This window comes from Moschus berezovskii, chromosome 19, assembly GCF_049115385.1.
Source record: "Moschus berezovskii isolate FMDL1 chromosome 19, NW_MosBer_1.0, whole genome shotgun sequence".
In the NCBI taxonomy this organism is placed as follows: domain Eukaryota; kingdom Metazoa; phylum Chordata; class Mammalia; order Artiodactyla; family Moschidae; genus Moschus; species Moschus berezovskii.
The window spans coordinates 57,603,562-57,622,894 of NC_142478.1; the positions used below are offsets into that span (position 1 = coordinate 57,603,562).

Below are 19,333 nucleotides of genomic sequence, written 5' to 3' on the forward strand. Positions count from 1 at the left end.
TCTCTGTTCTTTGCCTCTTTAAGAATTAGCTTCTTACCTGCACAAGCTAAACAATGACACAATAACATTGTTATGTAACATCTTATGATGTATGCCTCTCCCTCCCCTAAACCTGTTTATAGTCAGTTATAACCTGACAAACTAGACTTCTGTAACACCTTATTGTTAAGTCTGTGAAACCATCAAATCACAAGGAAATATTAACTGGCAAGCAATTGTGTTTTAGATTTTGTGAGGATTAACAAAACAAAGGTGGCTGAGTGGATTAGTAAACTTTAGAACTGTGAACAGAGCTCGAACTAAAACCAGAATGAGTCTGGTTCATGTAGCTTGGTGATGAGTCAGAACTACCCACAATAACCTAATAAAAACTCAATCAAGTTCATCCCAAAATGTTCTTCAGTGAATGAAAATGGGCTTTCACCAAGCTTTTTGTGGAAATCAGCAATGCCCACATAATTCCACATTGTAGGCTAAAGATTTATGTATCTTTTGTTTACACTGATGATTAACAATGAATTACACATATTCCTAACAAATGCAGAAGAGTAAGTGTAGGTCTCCTCACTGAGGATGAAGTTTCTGATTCACTCACTGAAATGGGCCAGGGCAGTTTAGCCTGTGAAGGCGTCATCATCAGTGATCACCTAGATTCAGCGCTGGTCTGTAAAAGATAGTTACACTGTCAAGTTGTATATAGCTTGGGTTTTAGAATTTGGATACAGAATGCTAAATTTAAATGACACCAGATTTGTGTGTGACTTCCCATACCATTTAAAAGATGCAAAAGTTTTCCCAGCTGGGACAACAGCCATATGTTACAATGATTAATCCATTTTGATTCATTTTTGAGGAAGCTAAACTGATGTAGTAAATCAGCTGGTGAAAAAGAGCCTTAGCGATGAACTAGTTAAAGACAGAAATGATAGCCACAAAGTATGGAGTCACTGCTAGACTGAGAGGCTTGGAAATGAGGACCTGATAGAGACCAACAAACTCAATGTCAAGGCCAGTGTCTTGTTACTATTCAAATTAAATGGAGTACACAGATTAGTATAAATACTATATTTATTAAATATCTTTACAGTTTATTTAAATGTATTTACAGAACTATTCCTGCATAAGTTATACTTCAGACATCCAATTCAGGTCATTGCCTCTTGGGTAATAAGACAAATAATGATAGTCTCAACAGAAAAAAGCAGCTCATTAGTATACACAAATTCAGACTTGCTTCATTGTTTAGCCACCTTTGCCACAACTACCTGCTTACAGTTAAAATTCTGACATGGACAACTGCTGATTTTTAACTAAGAAGCGCAATTTCGCAAATAATTTTTTTTTTAAACAAGTGGAATCCAAATGTTTTCTGTTCCAAATGTTGTTTTATAAGCAGATTTGGTGTTTTTTTGCTACTGCAAAATTTGTTAAATGCACAAATGTGATAGTTTCCGGGAAAATTGGATGCTGTAGCTTCTACCAAAGATAGCTGATATAGGTGACAAGGAACCATGAACTTAAAAAAGTACAAACATTTACAGTTCTAGCCAATCTTGTTTACAATCTCCAAAATGCTCAAAACTGACTCAGTGAATTCCCACAATTCCTGCCTTGTTACTTGATGTGGTACGTTGGTGGTACTGAAGGTGGTACTGAAAGCTACTGTTCTACCCAGAACAAATGCAACTGATGGGATAAGATACCTGCCCACCATGCAAAGCCTGAAGTCTATTTTCTAAATCTAGTCACAGCCCAACCCCCAGACATGCACGACTGGAATGGATTCTTTTGTGATTTAGTACCCATCAACCGTGTCAAGCCAGTACAGTAATTCAGGACAAAGAACTTGTTCTCCCAACCTCATTTCTTCTTTCAGTTTTAAGAGCCTATGGACTCTACTGCATATCCATTCGGTAATTTTTTTTTTTTGTGCGCAGGCAGCCTAAGTTCACAGGAAGAAATAAGGTTCTGATATGTTTAGAGTGCACACTTTAAAACAGAACAAAATAAAAATTTCAAGCATGTGATAAAAATATTGATTTTTATAATACAGTATTGCTTTATAAATATAGATGGAAAAGCTATAAACTTTACTGGTCTTTGGTGCATCCAGAGAGGGATAAATAATTTGCCATTTGTAAATTAGAAATCCAAATTCTCTTTTGTTATAAAAGTCCACTACACGAGGCAAATGTTGTGTGTTTACACTGCTTGATTTAAAGTACAATTAACACGTCAAGGTTAGAATTAGACCCACCAAGTGGTATATGTCAGGCACACCCCACAGACTTGGGTCCTGTGGCCTGGAAAAGTCCAGTATGGGTACCTACACAGCCTCTGATCATTGAGAGTAGGAGAGTTGTTAAACAGCACTCCGACAGACCCCCAAAGTCATAAAATTAAGTGCATAACACAAAAAGGGCAGGGGGGAAAAAACAGAAAATATTTTGCGTCCCTAATCTACAGGCCAGGTCCAAAGTCAATTCCCCTGTGAAACTCAATTCTTGTCCCACTGTTTTCAACATCACTGAAACATGTCAATTTCTAACAATCATTTCTCAAAAAATACTAAGTTGATTAAATGAGTTGTGTAAAAATACCATCAATCTACCTTTATGAAGACGGTGTTTGATGAGTTTTAGATGAGTGCAGAGAAAAGCCAGTGACTTGACCAGCACTGCTCTTACCAGGAATTAAATGTATGCAATGGAAAATGAATACAAAATATACCTGGATCATAAGGCTCCATGCCTCTGACCAGAAATAATTAAAAAACCAACAAAAGAACTGGAGTTGTCAATCCAAGTGTAAATGTATTCCTTCCAACAAAACCTTTCTGGATGCAACTTTCTTTACTTTTTAAATACAGAAAGACTGCAAATAGTTTGTGCAAAATAAATACCCTGCCACTTGCCACTCACCCGCCTGTATTATCACAGCACAATGGGTTCTCATTTGAACAGTCTCTCTCCACTCCCTACCCCACCCCCCAATCTCCTTTACCAAATTCTGTTTTGTCAAGTTAGGGTAGTTAAGGCATTCTGACAAATAATTAAACGTGATTCAAAATAGGTATCTAAACATTATGCCAATTTAGGAATAGTAGATAAATTACTGAACGGCTTACAAATGAATAACTCATTCTTATTATAAATGAAATGCCTGTTACAAGCATGATGCATTGAAATATAGTAATGACATGTACATGGTACATGTTAAACAATTTTAAATAAAACAAGCTTGACAGTTACTCAAATATACAGTACAAATTCACAAAACAAAATCTTTTTAAAACAAGTTGAGGTAACCTCAAACATAAGTTTTAATGCAATAAACCAGGGAGTAAGTATCTCCTTTAGAGAAAGAGACTTTCTATGTTCTCCTCAAGTAGATTCTCATCAGGTTTAATTGCATTCTTATCTATACACCAATGTTACCTGACTTATATATAAAACATGGCTTTAATTTAAGGATTTCTAAGTATATATATTCTTCTACCACCAAGTTAATGAAGGAAAAAAACTGACCCCAAAATATATATCTTTACAGCAGTCGACTTGTACACAAACCTTAAAAATAACTTTGAGCTTGCAGATAATGGAAAAACTGAATACGGGGTAATTTTATAGGAAAACTATACACTGCAAGATGGCTATTTGGAAACTGTAAACATTAAGCTTGATTTGGAAACCCCTAAATTTCTGTGGAGGGCAAATGCAAATGTCAGATCATCACTAGACATCTTCCTCGTGGACTCTTGTGCCACTGCCCATGGTGCTCTTTCACATGGACTCCCTGAATTTGGTACACGCTCTACAGAAAGCAAGGCTACTAATGACAGGTCTAAGACATGAGGGGTAGCATGATCTGATAGGCCAACAAAATTCAAAGTCAGAGCTGTCTATTCTCAACCCTTCAGGCCTGTGGGCCTAGAGCTCTCACATGGGGGAATCATACCAGACAGCTGGGAGGAATTTCAGCTGCAACATTAAATACCTAGGCCTTGAGGAATTTTATAACCTTGAATAATATTCCATTAAAAAATTCTGGTAAGGAGTCTCCCCAACCCCTCCTGCAGATAAGCCACCAGCCTGTGTTTTGCACTAAAATGCTGAAACTTTCATCACAGGAGCACAATTAAGCATCTTTTAAAAACCATGAAACATTTGCATCCATAGAACTAAACTGAATTTTTCTTTCAACCTGCAAAAAAACAAAAAAGCTCCCAAGATCAAGATTTTATAATCCAGAGCAATGTTTTAGAGCAAAATTATAAGCCCCTGAAAAATAGGAGTTTATAATGAAAACATAAAGCCACACTCAATCATAACACAGACTGTATAGTACACGTGTAACGCATCATTTGATGAGTATGTTTCTAGTAGATGTATCATAACATACAATTTGTCAGACTTTTAAAATCCCTTTTACACACTGTAATTTTGAATTCACTTTACCAATATTACTCATTTTCAATACTTCAACCGTTTTCAAAAAGTAATAGTCATTTTGGCTTTGAAAACATCCATCCCATCATGGAAAGGACAATGTGAAGGCCAATCTTCAGATCTTGATTTTCTTCAAATGTTGCTGGCAGATATGAGCAGTAGAATGACAGTAGTGGTTCTCAACAAGGATCTCAAAAATACAGGCAAAAGGTTTACATCACTGGCCATTGAGATCAGTGGCAAAGAAACATGGTCCTGCCAGCAGGATCAGCACACACGGCAGGGGAGAATTTGGGAGGCAGGAGTCGACACCTCGGTGAGTCAGTCTGTATACTCAGCCACTATTGAGAGAAGGACGGTGATATCATCTGGCTTTCCACCTACAATGAAAATGAAAATGTATTCATACATTTTAAAAGGAAAAATCAATAAAAAAATGTAAGCCTAAATAAGTAAGTACTAGGAGACAAATAGGTTTGTCAATATACTCTAGTAGAAAAAAAGGGGAAAAAAATCGATAGTTAAAACACACCAAGAAATTACATCTAATTTAATTGAAGCTTAAAAAAAATCCTCTCTGCTTCTTTACAATAGGAGTTTTGTTAAAATGGCCACCACCACATCCTCTGTGTATATCAATCACAATAAAGACAAAATGTTGCTAAGAGTTATTCTGCCTGACAAGAAAGTTCTATGTTCTACCCCCTTAATCCTAATTTGGAAAAACATACCCAATGTTTTGAAACTAGTTGATAGTCTTATAGTCTAATCTGGCAAACAGCTATGGCATGTGCTTTTTTTCTATTATTTCCCAGACAGCTAAGAAATGCTTTACGTGTCACAATATTATACCTGCAAGAAACTGACCAACTCTACAAGTGCTGATATGCTAGCACCAACATGTTATCCAAGCTCAAAGCTGAGCTATTGGCCTGCTGCCAAAGTTACACATTGCTCAGTAGAAAGGAAGACTCTAGGCAAGGAGAGTCTTCCCTTATCAAAACATCCTACAGAGGCAGGTGGGATGAATTGGGAGACTAGGATTGACATATACACACTGCTATGCATAAAACAGATAACTAATGAGAACCTACTGCATAGCACAGGGGAATACTCAGTGCTCTGTGGTGACCTAAATAGAAAGGAAATCCAAAAAAGGGGACATATGGCTGATTCACTTTGCTGTACCACAGAAACTAACACAACACTGTAAAGCAATTAATTATAATTAATAAAAATTAATAAACAAAAAACTTGCTGTAGCAATTTGGTAGACAAATACTGTGAATGAGTCCCACAAAGCCAGAGGAAGGGAGAAGTGAAATGTCAGATTTGTGAAGGGCAGAATGTTTAAACCATTAGGAATGTCCAGGCCCTCCAGGCAGAGCTCGGAGGTTTTCTGGGCTTGGGTCCAAGCAGAGCATTGGCGGCGATAAAGGGCTTCAGGTTCCACCTGCCTCTGCAGCCAATGAAGTGCAGTTCTGAAGGGCACCTCTGTAGGGAACACATGCACTTGTTGTCCTCCAGTGTTCGGGTCTGCTGACCTTGTTCAAAGTCACAGGCTCACAGCTGGGAGAGGACCCCTCAGCAGTCTTACCCCAGTGCAGCAGCTGGCCTCACACACAGCCCAGAATGCTTCCATCCCTTATGCCCCCAATTAGTCCTTATGAACTTCCCAAAGAATGCTTACCTCTCACATTCAATCCGTTGTCACATGCAAACTGTGCAAAAGGTGACATATAATTTGGGTCATAGGCCAGCTCATGAGCTTGCTCAGCAATGCTTCTTGCCGTCTGTTGTATACTCTCATAATTTGAATTCTAATACGGAAATACGAGGGTTATTTTTACCAAAATGCCTCACATGATTTCTACACGCAAGTAAACATCACTTGCAAACATTACTTTTTAAGACAGTAATATTTATCTAATCATAGTTTCCACCATTTAAGTTTTACTCCAGATAGAGAAGACACTGGAACATAATTCCTTGACTAAAATGAACGAGATCACCAGTGCTGCCTGCATAGCACGTCAATGAGAAAGTTCTTTGCGAGGATGGCCTTGGGTCCTGAAGTTTGAATTTTCGAATCTTCCCCCCCACCCCATTTGAAATTCTTAAGGCATTCTTGCTAAAATGGGATGGGACTGAAGGGGAGGATTTTGATAGCATTTTAGGATGACCTCAAAAGTCTCCCTGCTTGGGAACGCACCCCTAGCCAAGCGCAGTGTGCTTGCTCTCCAAGTAAATGCTGCCAGTTGCCCCACTGAAAAGCCCTCTCTATTCTCTATTTCTTCTCCATGCTTTATTTTTCTTCTTTTTATTTAGCAACAACACTATTTTTGTTCTGTCTTTCTCTGTATTCTCTGTCTTGCTCCACTAGAACGTAAGCCCCACAAGGTCAGGGAATGTGTCATTTCTGCCTCTCATTCTGTTACACACATGGCACAGTGCCAGCAAGTGTCAGCACCTGACCCTTCCTAAGCTCCACAGGCAAAGCACGGTGTTAAGGATTTCCAGTGCATGGTCTTGGTTCATCCTCACCACAGCCCTACAAAACAGGGTCTTTGAAACATCCCACCCCTATTTTACAGGTGAGAAAAACACTGCTAAGAAAGTTTAGAAAACTCAAGGTCATACTGGTTAGTGGTAAAAACAGGAGAAAAGATCAATCCCCCAAGTCAGTACTTTACAAAGCCAGGAGAATATGCAGACTGGCTTTCACTTCCTTCCACTCACTGTATGGGCCAAGTCTGAACTGTTTCGTTACTGGTGACAGCTCAGATCACATCAAGGCCCCTAGCTGCCTGCTACCCGTGGCTGCTGCCTTGGCTGGCTCTGGTATGATGATTTCCTATCTTTTCCAGCCTCAATACCTGCTTGGTTTGTTATGAGACTTAATGAAAAAGATAACCAGCAACCAAAGATAACCATCAAATACCATTAAAACACAATTAAAAACACAAACAAGAAATATCCCATTGGGGTTTTTCCTACCTTTACCACCCTACTAAAGAGAGGCTTGGATGAGAAGCCTCTATTTTCCTCAGGTTTTCCAATTGAGAATATTTCTGTCTACAATTGTTTAGAACAAGATCAAAACCATTCTCATTTTCCTAAATTCACAAAGCAGTCCTTTCTAAAACTACAAAAAGAGCTTATGCAATTGAATTAATAAAAAAAACTTGGCTGCCCAGGGAGGGTCACTGTTTCTAAAGGCCCACCTTTGAGTTAATTACCTTTAACTTTTTTAGCTCCTGAAGGATCATATAGTCAGGCATGTTGTCAAAGAGTCCATCTGTCGCTGTCAGGATAATGTCCCCTAACTGGACATCAAAAGATGTGCTATCAGCGGCGTCTGGGCTGTGACAAAGACAGGGTAGGGGCAAAGTTAGCAAAGTCCTTTAGAGATACTGTTAAAAGTTTCCAATGGGGACAATGCTACAATATAATGAGGTTTTAAGGAAAATTAATTTATAGTAGCAGTCAATAATAAAAACCACTATTCTGAAATTCCTAACGTTGAAAACAATTAACTGAAAGCTCTGATATAAACCTTTCAAAAGCTTAACAAAAACTATCAAGTAAAACTGAGTTTGATGATTAGTCACATGTGCTTTAAAAGGCGGAAGGTTCTTTTCTGAGTCAGACACTAAAATGCCGCTAGAATCCTAGTGGAAATGAGTCTTTGTTTCCTAATTCTTTAGTGCCAAATTCCATCCTCTCTTACTCACTTTCCACTCATCAGTTTCCCTGCAGGCTTGAATTTGGAGGCTGTATTCTAGTGGAATAAATGAGCACTATGCAGGAGCACATGCAAGTCCTATAAGAATTAATTCATGTGAAATACCTACAATGGTATTTCTTACTATAATACTAGTAATTACTAGTATATTACTAGTAACACCAAATCAGTATTAATAAATCACCCTTACTCTGGCAGAGTAAAGACTGTGTCTCTCGGGGCTTACAAAGTTCTCATCATGCACAGGTTACTTATTTATAAGATCTTCTGGCACACAATACGTCTTCAAGAAATAGTTAATGAATGAAGAATCACAGTAATTAACCCTCCAATTTGAGTAAAGACTCAGTATTGTTAATGAAAAGAACAAGGTACTGTGTGTGTGAGAAAGAAAGATCTATATATATAGGCGCTTCTACATGCAGAGAATAAATCTGGAAGGATTCAAAGAAACATAACTGGCTGCCTCTGAGGACAGGTGGTAGATTTTTCATTACATCTGTGCAAAACTTTTTTAAAAAGATAGAGGGGAGACTTACCTGAAGAAAACAGAAGCCCAGGTGGGGAGAAAAAGAGAAGATAATATATTCAAAGAGTTCATGGCCCCCTTGGAGACTGGTTCTCAGCCATTTTGAAAGGCCAGCTCTACCACTTCCAGGCCTCCAAGGTGAGGGAAAGGTGAGATATCTGATAATCTGCCTTAACGTGTAATTAGGGAATAAGAGCCAGGAAAAAATTCATACACAGACCCAGAAGGGAGGGGCCAGAACCAAAGCAGCTTAAGCCTCACACACACAAAAAAAAAACTAAATTGTTTAAGTGATATATTATAAAATTTGTAAAGGGAAAACATAAAAACAAACAGCCTACCCATGCCTGCTGGGGATTTACCCTAAGAAAATTTCTAGTTTGTCTTCTGTTGACTGAGGAAAGCAGCACCACACCTAAAAGTTCTGTAACGGGCTTCTTCTGACAAGGAACAAACTAGCTTTCACTTATACATTTACACAATGACATAGCTGTTTTAACAACAACAATACTTGTTGTCAAAACAGCTATTAAAGGAAATTTGTAAGTTAAGGTTAAAATAATATTTTATAGATAAGAAAGACTGGTAACAAAGGAGATAACAAGCAGCCAAGAGGAAAAAAAAAGACACACACTAAAACAGACTATAAACTGGTAGAAACCAGGTCGACTTCTTCCACGGAATAAAGAGAAACAACACAAGACACTGCACATTTGCTCAGCCTCTGGAAACGAATCAGACTCCAGAAGTTTAGATTAATGACCAGGTTGGCACTGAAGCTCTATTTTATGCTGAGGTTTTTCTTTCCCCAGGAGTGTCTTTTGCTATGCTGCCTGTGAGAGACTCGCTGCCATTGGACAGTTCGTCCTCTTCTCCTAGCACTCCCACCCATGAGCTTGGTGTTCTGCCAGCTGCAGTTTTGCCCATTTTGATTGAACATACTGTGCTGCTGGAAACTTTTGACTGCACTGAAACACGAGCTGCAATCACATGCTAGCAAACTGTCTCTGGGCTCCAGGGGAAGCAACCTCCACCTCACTGGCAGGACAGGCCAAGTGCTGCCCTGACCAAACTGTCCCAAAGATAGCGTGTGAGGTACCACAGGGCCGCTCTAGCACTGGGAAGCCAAAACAACAAGGATCAAATAAAGGAAAATTAAAAACACTGTTTCTCCAAAAACTGTTAGCTGAACTTGACATTTACTAAGGTCTTGGGGTTCTGAATTTGCCTCACTCCAATGTGACTAATATCGACGTGCTATTACAGCCAACTGAAGAAGGGCCTATAATCAAATTTTCTTCCAATTATGGTAATCTGCCTTACTCTGAAAGTAAAAAAAAATGCTTCCCTCTCTGTAGGAGTCAGCAATAGATTTTAGATGGGTAATATGGAGCACTTATATAATATGTTCATTCTAGTTAAAAGATGGCACTAATCATCATTTTACCTTAGTTTGGGCCTCAGATTTGGCCTAATAAGAACTATTAAGTAGAGACAATCTGTATTTGCTAGGATGCTTCTACTTTTACAACAGGTTCACTTCCCATTTTACCACATTTATGAACTGCCAACAATGTTTGTGTCAAGCCCTATAAGGTTGTTAAAGGCAGTGAAATCTGAGACTGTCTTAGTATTACTCTGTACTCTGATCTGAGAAAAGATAAACTATAAAAGTTGATTTAAAAAAGTACTACTTGTCCTGGAAAGGTCTTAATAGTTTAAAATGAACTGAGAAGGTGATGAAAGAAAAATAAGTACACATCTCAAGAGCACCATCAGAGAATATTCCCAAGACCACCTTTAAGTCCATTTTCTGCAAGTTAACTTTGCCTGACAAGTTCAGCAAGTTCCACCTGATGCACATTATAGGTAGCTCTGAGAATCAGGAAGTTATTCTGATAAATAAAGCAGATGTCTTATATTTGCATTCTTCCCTAATAACATATGCAAAATTTTGTATATGGCATGGCACACATGAACAATGATTCATTTTTCCAGCACTACTTAACAAATACAACTGTATGTACCATGGGATCTTGGTATGAAGACCTGATATTCTATAAGCTTGAAATAGTATTTTCACAGTCAGGTCAAATTACTAGGTGTTTATCAGAATTCAACTTGGCTGGAAATCAAGTTCAAGCAGAATATCTTTCGATGTCAGACTAAAAGGTTTTCAATGTGTCTTCTCTTCTCATGTGAGAATGGAAAATGCCCATCTCCAAAAGCCTAGTTAAGGGGAATCAGAGGGAACCTGTTGGTGAGAGAGGGGAGATTACCTGTCACTCAAGACAACTCCCTCGGCTTCGGGGGGCGCGATTGAGAGCTGGAATGGAGTGTTGAAGTAATGCTGCTGCTCATCTGATCGGTGCACAACTTCCCCACCCCTGACAACCAGAAAGCCTGAGTCACCCAGGTTTGCTGTGTGTAAGCGGTGGCTAGTTCTGTCCAGCACCACGATGCAGGCAGTACTGCTACCTAGAAACAAAAACAATGTCCATTTATTTTCTCTTCCCAGACCATCTCGGCATACACATTTTTATCATATCATCCTGAAGAGCAACATACCATAACATGAACCTCCTTTGCCTAAATGGGTCCTTTTTAGTTACGGCTCCATACCCATGTCAGTAGTAACCTGATCATGATCAAAACAATGGGGAGAGAAAAAGGGATTTATACTACACATACAAAGTGGGCCACTGATGATCTGGACTCTTCTACTTGCAGAGATAAGAAATAATAAAAATGGCTGATATTTAACCACATTATTTCATTTCAATAGTGCTATAATCTATGCCAAATTCTCAAAAGGATGTTGTTGAGATACTAAGTTTTAATACTTAAATGCCAAAATGAGAATGTCACGTTTCCATGACATTTTTCATTAGTCACTGGCAGAAAGCCGTCCCTGTGAAATTCACTAACATTTAAGACAGGGCATGTAACTTCAATTTTTAACAGGATTTCCATCTGCTGAGGTCATGAAAAACTTTTATTGCAGACTCACTATGGAGTAACAAGACCAAGTTTCATGGGTGGGGAATCAACCTGTTCACTTTACAGAGACTACTAACATTTAGAGGGAAAATTCCAAGCAGAAGCTTCTGTGTACCTTTGTAGCACACAGCTCACAGGACCTTTCTCAGCCTGAAGTTGGTAATACAGTTAGTGAGATTGCTTTCAAATGCTAAAATTTCAACCTATACCTACAGAAAATGGCAAAATTGAAAAAATAAGCAGTTCAACAACCATGTAAATGGTCTGTAAATATTTTATTTTAAATGATCACTGCACTAGTATAGGGAAAGTGGTCACTCTCATTCCATGGTGATGAGAGTAAAACTTAAATAAATCTTTCTAAGGACAATATTGCCCTGAAAAAATGTACATACCCTTTGACCTAACAATTCCATTTGTGAGGGCTTATTATAAGAAAATAGAGATGCAAACGAGACTTAAGGACAAAACACTGTATAAGATCACAAAGAACTGGAAACAACCTCAACATCTAAAATTAAGGGGTGGTTATATAAATTACAGCTCATCCATACAATGGAAGGCTATGCACTATCACATAATACTTAGGAATACAGACTCTAGAGACAGTCTGCCTGCATCTTAATGCTAGCTCTGCCACTTACTAGCTGTGTGACCTGGGACAAATTTTGTAACCTGTCTGTGCCTTAGTTTCCTCATCTATAAAAACAGGGATAACAGTAACTACCTCAGAGAGTTGTTTGTAAGATAAAATTAGTTAAATCATGTCAAAGACTTACAACAAATAATAAGTGTTAGCTGGCTATTTGACAGCAACTAAAATTGTGAGAGAAATATATTTGAAAATGAAAGATAAGTGAAACAAGTATATTACAAGCTTGTATTAAAGTTACCTTTAAAAAGTGATACCAAATGTAACAAACTGTACATCAGAAACACCAATATCTACTGTAATCTTTTTTTAAAAGGCACAATATGTAGGCAAAAGCTAACCTGCTAAAATGACAGTTAAAGGGCAAAAAGAAGAAAATAAACAGGCTGTGGAACCAGCTGTGTTAAATCCCAGTGCACTATCATTTTCTAGTCATGTGATGTGGCCGTGGGCAAACCACTTATTCTCTCTAGGCCTCAGTTTCTTCCTAACAAAATGGGGAATAAAAGCACCTACAAATCTACCTCATTGGGGCTACTGTGAGCACACAGTGGATTCAATTCCTGTTACTATTATTATATGCACAAAGAAAAGAGGTCAGAAAGTATAATCACTAAAAAAATCAATACTTTTCTTAATAAATTATAAGTAATTTAAATTTTTGTTACTGTTTCCTTAATGAAAATGTGTAACTTAATTTAAAAACACTTAAATATAAGCATTTGTGTCACTGTAATGTTCAGTTAGAACTGGACATGGAACAACAGACTGGTTCCAAATAGGAAAAGGAGTATATCAAGGTTGTATATTGTCACCCTGCTTATTTAACTTATATGCAGAGTACATCATGAGGAATGCTGGGCTGGAAGAAGCACAAGCTGGAATCAAGATTGCCGGGAGAAATATCAGTAATCTCAGATATGCAGATGACACCACCCTTATGGCAGAAAGTGAAGAGGAACTCAAAGGCCTTTTGATGAAAGTGAAAGAGGAGAGTGAAAAGGTTGGCTTGAAGCTCAACATTCAGAAAACGAAGATCATGGCATCTGGTCCCATCACTTCATGGGAATTAGATGGGGAAACAGTGGAAACAGTGTCAGACTTTATATTTTTGGGCTCCAAAATCACTTCGGATGCTGATTGCAGCCATGAAATTAAAAGACGCTTGCTCCTTGGAAGGAAAGTTATGACCAGCCTAGATAGCATATTAAATAGCAGAGACATTACTTTGCCAACCAAGGTCCGTCTAGTCAAGGCTATGGTTTTTCCCGTGGTCATGTATGGATGTGAGAGTTGGACTGTGAAGAAAGCTGATCGCCGAAGAATTGATGCTTTTGAACTGTGGTGCTGGAGAAGACTCTTGAGTCCCTTGGACTGCAAGGAAATCCAACCAGTCCATCCTAAAAGAGATCAATCCTGGGTGTTCATTGGAAGGACTGATGCTAAAGCTGAAACTCCAATACTTTGGCCACCTCATGCGACGAGTTGACTCACTGGAAAAGAGTCTGATGCTAGGAGGGATTGGGGGTAGGAGGAGACGGGGACGGCAGAGAATGAGATGGCTGGATGGCATCACCGACTCGATGGACATGAGTCTGAGTGAACTCCGGGAGTTGGTGATGGACAGGGAGGCCTGGCGTGCTGTGGTTCATGGGGTCGCAAAGAGTCGGACACGACTGAGCAACTGAACTGAACTGAACCGAATGTTCAGAAATTCTGTTTCCTTGTTATCTACAGTATATGCACGGGTACAAATCTGACACGTTAAAACTAAATTTATCTAGTCCCTAACCATTAAATGTCAAAGAAAAGAAAAACAGAGGCATTGTAACTAACTGGTCAAGCTGTCTGAGAACCTATTCTATAGCTTACATTAGAGCTAAAGTCACCAATTACCCTCCCTCCTAACCCAAAGCAAAAAAAATCCAATCATTTACATCATTAACAGAACCACCACACAAAAGATCTTTTGAAAGCTGATGGGATTAATTCAACTGAGAACAAAAAAATGACAGATGAGAAGCAGAGTCCTGAAGATGATGCTGCAGGAAGGACTCATGTTGACTCATTATTACTCACTGACAAACCTAGGCTATCATTTTGCTACCCTTGTGGCAGTCACCCGCTGTGTTAGAATCAAAATGGTCCTCGTGAGTGACAGACAAAGCTTTAACATGCAAAGCAGTGCCAACGAGGGGAAGCTTGGCCTTACACAATCATCTGAGCCTCTTCAAATTGCTGATGAGTACAGCGGCTCAGGCCGTGACAGTCTAACATGGGGAGAAGAGTTCATCCTTACATGTTTGATGAAGAACAAACAAGCAAAGAAGAAAGAAAAGAGTGCTAAGAACCACGTTGAATATTCAGATGAGTAATCCAGACAGGTCCCCAAACATATTCCTTATGATAAAATGGCCCTTACTCTGTAAACTACAGTTAAGCATTTTGAGCAGCAAAGGAAGAAAGGGATAACCTCACAAGGATTAACCCCTCAAATTCTTAAGATATGTTGGTTTCATAAGACCTAAATCCACTTAAGGGTTTCTGAGAAAATAATATACGTAAACAATTTGCCTGTGATAGAAATTCTCAAGAAATAAGTGGTTACAGCTATCCCTTTATACTAGAATTATGCTTTTTCAAAGTTGTAAGATTTTTTCTAAAAGATTACCTAATCTTATAAAGTTATTATTTATAATTACAGCTGAGGTTCAGTAAAATGCAGCAGCCTGCCTTTGCCAAAATATACTTGAGTTTTAGTTACAAACAGCTTACAGATATGTAGATAAGGTAAGAGAGAAGTATATATGTTGTTAAACATAGTAACAAAGGAATATTTCAAAATGTCTTTTAGGAGAAAGCGGTTAATTATAACATTCAATATAAAAAAACCTTTTTTATGTCCTTAAACTTATTCTACTAAGATCTCAAGTTACATGAAGGTGAATAGGGGGAAAAGCAGTTATAAGGAAGAAACTCAGCAAAAAAACAAAGCTTTCAAAGCACAAAATGAGGACAGTTGTTATAGGTTGTAACAGTTTATTCCAAATCACAATAATTTAGTACATGCACTGCAGGATTGGGGCTGGAGTGGTACTGGCAGAAGACTCACAGGAATGTAAAGGAGTCAGGCCCCTGGTATCGTGTCTACAGACTCCACAGATGGTACCCTGCAATGTGTCTTCTTTTCCCTTAAGATGTTTCTGAGTACTGTAAGAAGCTTTAAGTCACTGCTTTTCACAAAAAAAGATTTACCTAGTTAACATGAATAAGGGGGTCAGAGGTTAGGTGATTTGCCTAAAGTTATATGGAAAGTTGACAGAGAGAGAGGTGCTAGAAATAGAATCTAGGATGCTTCAAGATAACGGGGAAGTTCAAGACTGCAAGTCCGAAATAGCAGATTAAGACAAAGTAGTATACTGACACCTCAAGACAAGATTTCTCTTCAGTTAGAAGGAGAACAAGCAGATTAATCACAGCACAGAGAAGACAGAAGCATGATGGAAACAACCCCTTCTTACAAAGGTTTCAAATTGAAGGTAAAATTCTACAAAAATGGAGATCTCCATTTACACTGAAAAGAGAAGGCTGATTTTAAATGTGCTTGGTGACTGGGAGGGGGCCTTGGCAATTAGCAGAAACTTAATAACACCCTTTCTGACAGTCTGCTTAGAAGGCTGGGTAAGTGCCCAAGAAACCATTTAACAAACAAATGGAGAAGCTTGGCCAAAGGATGCTTCATTGGCATCCCATATAACAAACACTACATATTTGTATATTTTCTAATACAAGATTAACAGGGTTCTATACAGACTAATGTAACTGCTAACTGTGAGCAACTGGGCAGTCTATCTGCAACCTGAACTCCCCACAAGTAATGAACTGAGCTTTATATGTGGGACCTCAATCCCCTTTCTTCCTCCCTGGGAAAGAATCACTAACCCAATTATACAACCACTTGCTTTTCTTTCTTCTTTTATATTTTAGAACCCCTAAATGATACAGTTTTATGTTTCTGAATTTGAAATTTATGGACTCAGACTGGTGGGTGGTATTCTGCAAAGTCATCGTTCTCCTCAACAACATGTTCCTGAGTACTGCATGCAACCTTAACTCATTCTGTTTCATGATGCATTTTACTCTATAAATGACTTTTAGGTTGGTCCCAGGTTTCTGCTATTATAAATGAGGTTACAATGAATATTCTTGTACTCATCTCTTGATATGCAAGAGCTTTTTGCACACAGATGTGCAAGAGCTTCTCTCAGTTCAGTTCAGTTCAGTCGCTCAGTCGTGTCTGACTCTTTGCGACCTCATGAATCACAGCACGCGAGGCCTCCCTGTCCATCATCAACTCCTGGAGTTCACTCAAACTCATGTCCATCGAGTCAGTGATGCCATCCAGCCATCTCATTCTCTGTCGTCCCCTTCTCCTTCCGCCCCCAACCTTTGCCAGCATCAGACTCTTTTCCAGTGAGTCAACTCGTCGCATGAGGTGGCCAAAGTATTGGAGTTTCAGCTTTAGCATCAGTCCTTCCAATGAACACCCAGGATTGATCTCCTCTAGAATGGACTGGTTGGATCTCCTTGCAGTCCAAGGGACTCTCAAGAGTCTTCTCCAGCACCACAGCACTAGTTCAAGGTAAAGACCCAGAAGTTGAATTTTTGGGGCATATTATCTATTCGTGTTTAACTTTATTCTTTAATTCTAAACTGTTTTCCAAAATGGCTGTACTTATCTCAAGCAGTATTAAATATTCTGGTGTAGCCTATAGCTTCTCCATTAAACTGTTTAACAGGAAGAGCCTCTAATAAACAGCTAGGTTGCTAAGTGATTTTCTTGGTTTTGTTGTTAACCATCTCCTGGGCTTCTTTAAATGTTAGTTGCTCGGTTGTGTCTGACTCTTTGCAAGCCCACCAGGCTCCTGTGTCCATGGGATTCTCCAGCAAGAATACTGGAGTGGACAGCCACTGCCTTCTCCAGGGGATCTTCCCAACCCAGGGATCAAATCTGGGTCTCCAGCACTGCAGGCAGATTCTTTACTATCTGAACCACCAGGGGGGTTTCTTTAGAGAGGAAAACACATGGGATATGTACTTACCAAGCAAAGGTACTTTATTTTGCAGCAACTCACAGTAGCTTGTGGTGAGGATACCAATGGGATTACTCGGGACAAACCGTCCTTCTTTTACTAACCGTTCACATGTTCGCATTAAAGTCCCTGAGAACTGAGAAGGATCAACACCATAGTCTCTCCATCCTCCTACACCATCTGCAACCCCTAAAAAAAAAAAAAAATTTACAGTCAAAAGATAGTCCTAATCACCATCTCAGGAATTCTTACCCTGTCTTCCTAATTACTAATTTTACTACATACTAGTACATAAATTTACCGTGAGATTCGGAATAAAAAGCAGTCAGGTTTAATGTATTATACACTAATACTCCTAAGCCACATTCTCTACTTAGAATCTGATCTTTGATACACTGATGAATAAACACGTGAGCTACCACAGGGTGGCATTGCCTCCCAGCCAAAAGGTTGTTTTCAGCAGGATTTTCATCTTTGTACATAAGTAGTTGTGCTATTAATCTTTGTTGTATTTTATAAGAATGAAAACTGATTTTCTTAAAAAGTGCTGATGCTAGTGAGAATACAACTGAGCCACAGTTGGCCATCATGAAGAATACCGAAGGCAGCAAACTTTTAACTTCAAATATTGGTCAATAATTGTGAAAGAGAGAATAAAATTAAGAATATATCCTACCCTCTTTGCTCCTCCCTCAGAGACAACCACTATCCTGTACACGGCCACACTGCCCAGCAATAACTGCCACTACCATGCGAGGCTAGTAAGCACTAGAAACGGGGCTGATTGATGCAAACTGAGAAATGCTCTAAGCATAAAACACACACTGGACGTTTGGAAAACTTATTAGCATGAAAAGAGGGGCAAAATATCTCATTAATTTTTATATTATTACATGTTGAAGTAATATTTTGGATATAATGTGCTAAAGAGACTACATTATGAAAATTAACGTCAAATTAAGTTTCTTTTTATTTTTAATTAATGTGAATACTAGGAAATTTTAAATGACATATATGGCTCACATTATATTTATATTGGACAGCACCGGTATAGAGGTTTTCATGGGTCCACAGAGCTCTTGATGATTTCAGTCTGCCTAAGACTCCTTCACCGTGAGGAAACTAGTGCTCAAGAAAAATCAGACGTCAAAGTCAACATACCATCTCCTACTCAGTCCCTTGCAACATCAAGCTAGTTGTTCAACATTAAAATTGGTTTCTAATTTCAAACAAACTGAAACTGTTTGCTATTCAAACTAAACTAAAATTCAAACTGAATGTCAGATATATATATTATTAAGGTTTTAAGTGAACATAAATAAATGAACTTTCCTGGAATGATCTGTAAGAAATATAGTTGTTTTTGAAATAAAAAAGACTGAAAGTGATCTGTGAACAAATGGGAAAGTTAAGCTTTTTACCTCACACTATTCTGTATTATTTAAATTTTATTTTTATAATGAGCATGTATTGATTTTATAACAAAAAATATTAGGGAATTTATAATTGTTAAGGCTTTCTGAGCATGAAACACCCTCCTTATATACACATTTAATTTTTTCTTCCAGTTTTATTGGGATATTATTGTTCTATAGTACTATAAAAGTTTAAGGTGTACAGCATAATGATTTAACATTCATACAACATGAAGTGACTTCATGTAAGTTTAGTGAGCATCCATTATCTCATGTGCGAGGGTGGCCCTGTGCTCAGTCGTGTCCGACTCTTTGAGACCCCACAGATCCCCTGCCAGGCTCCTCTGTCCATGGGCTTCTCGAGGCAAGAATACTGGAGTGGGTAGTTATTCCTTTCTCCAGGGGATCTTCCCAATCCAGGGATTGAACCCAAATCTCCCGTGTCTCCTGC

General features: G+C 38.6%; 1 protein-coding gene across 1 annotated transcript in view; it reads right to left on the reverse strand.

Annotated features, from left to right (window-relative positions):
• Positions 1-1,050: 1,050 nt before the first annotated feature.
• Positions 1,051-19,333, reverse strand: part of PPTC7 (protein phosphatase targeting COQ7) — a 44,403-nt gene continuing 26,120 nt past the window's right edge. The window contains exons 2-6 of the mRNA XM_055405525.2: positions 17,477-17,656; positions 11,002-11,200; positions 7,688-7,811; positions 6,139-6,268; positions 1,051-4,828 (exon numbers count right to left, since the gene is read on the reverse strand). Of these exons, the coding sequence (XP_055261500.1) occupies positions 4,770-4,828; positions 6,139-6,268; positions 7,688-7,811; positions 11,002-11,200; positions 17,477-17,656 (692 nt within the window). The 3' untranslated portion in view covers positions 1,051-4,769. The remainder of the gene's footprint in view (positions 4,829-6,138; positions 6,269-7,687; positions 7,812-11,001; positions 11,201-17,476; positions 17,657-19,333) is intronic.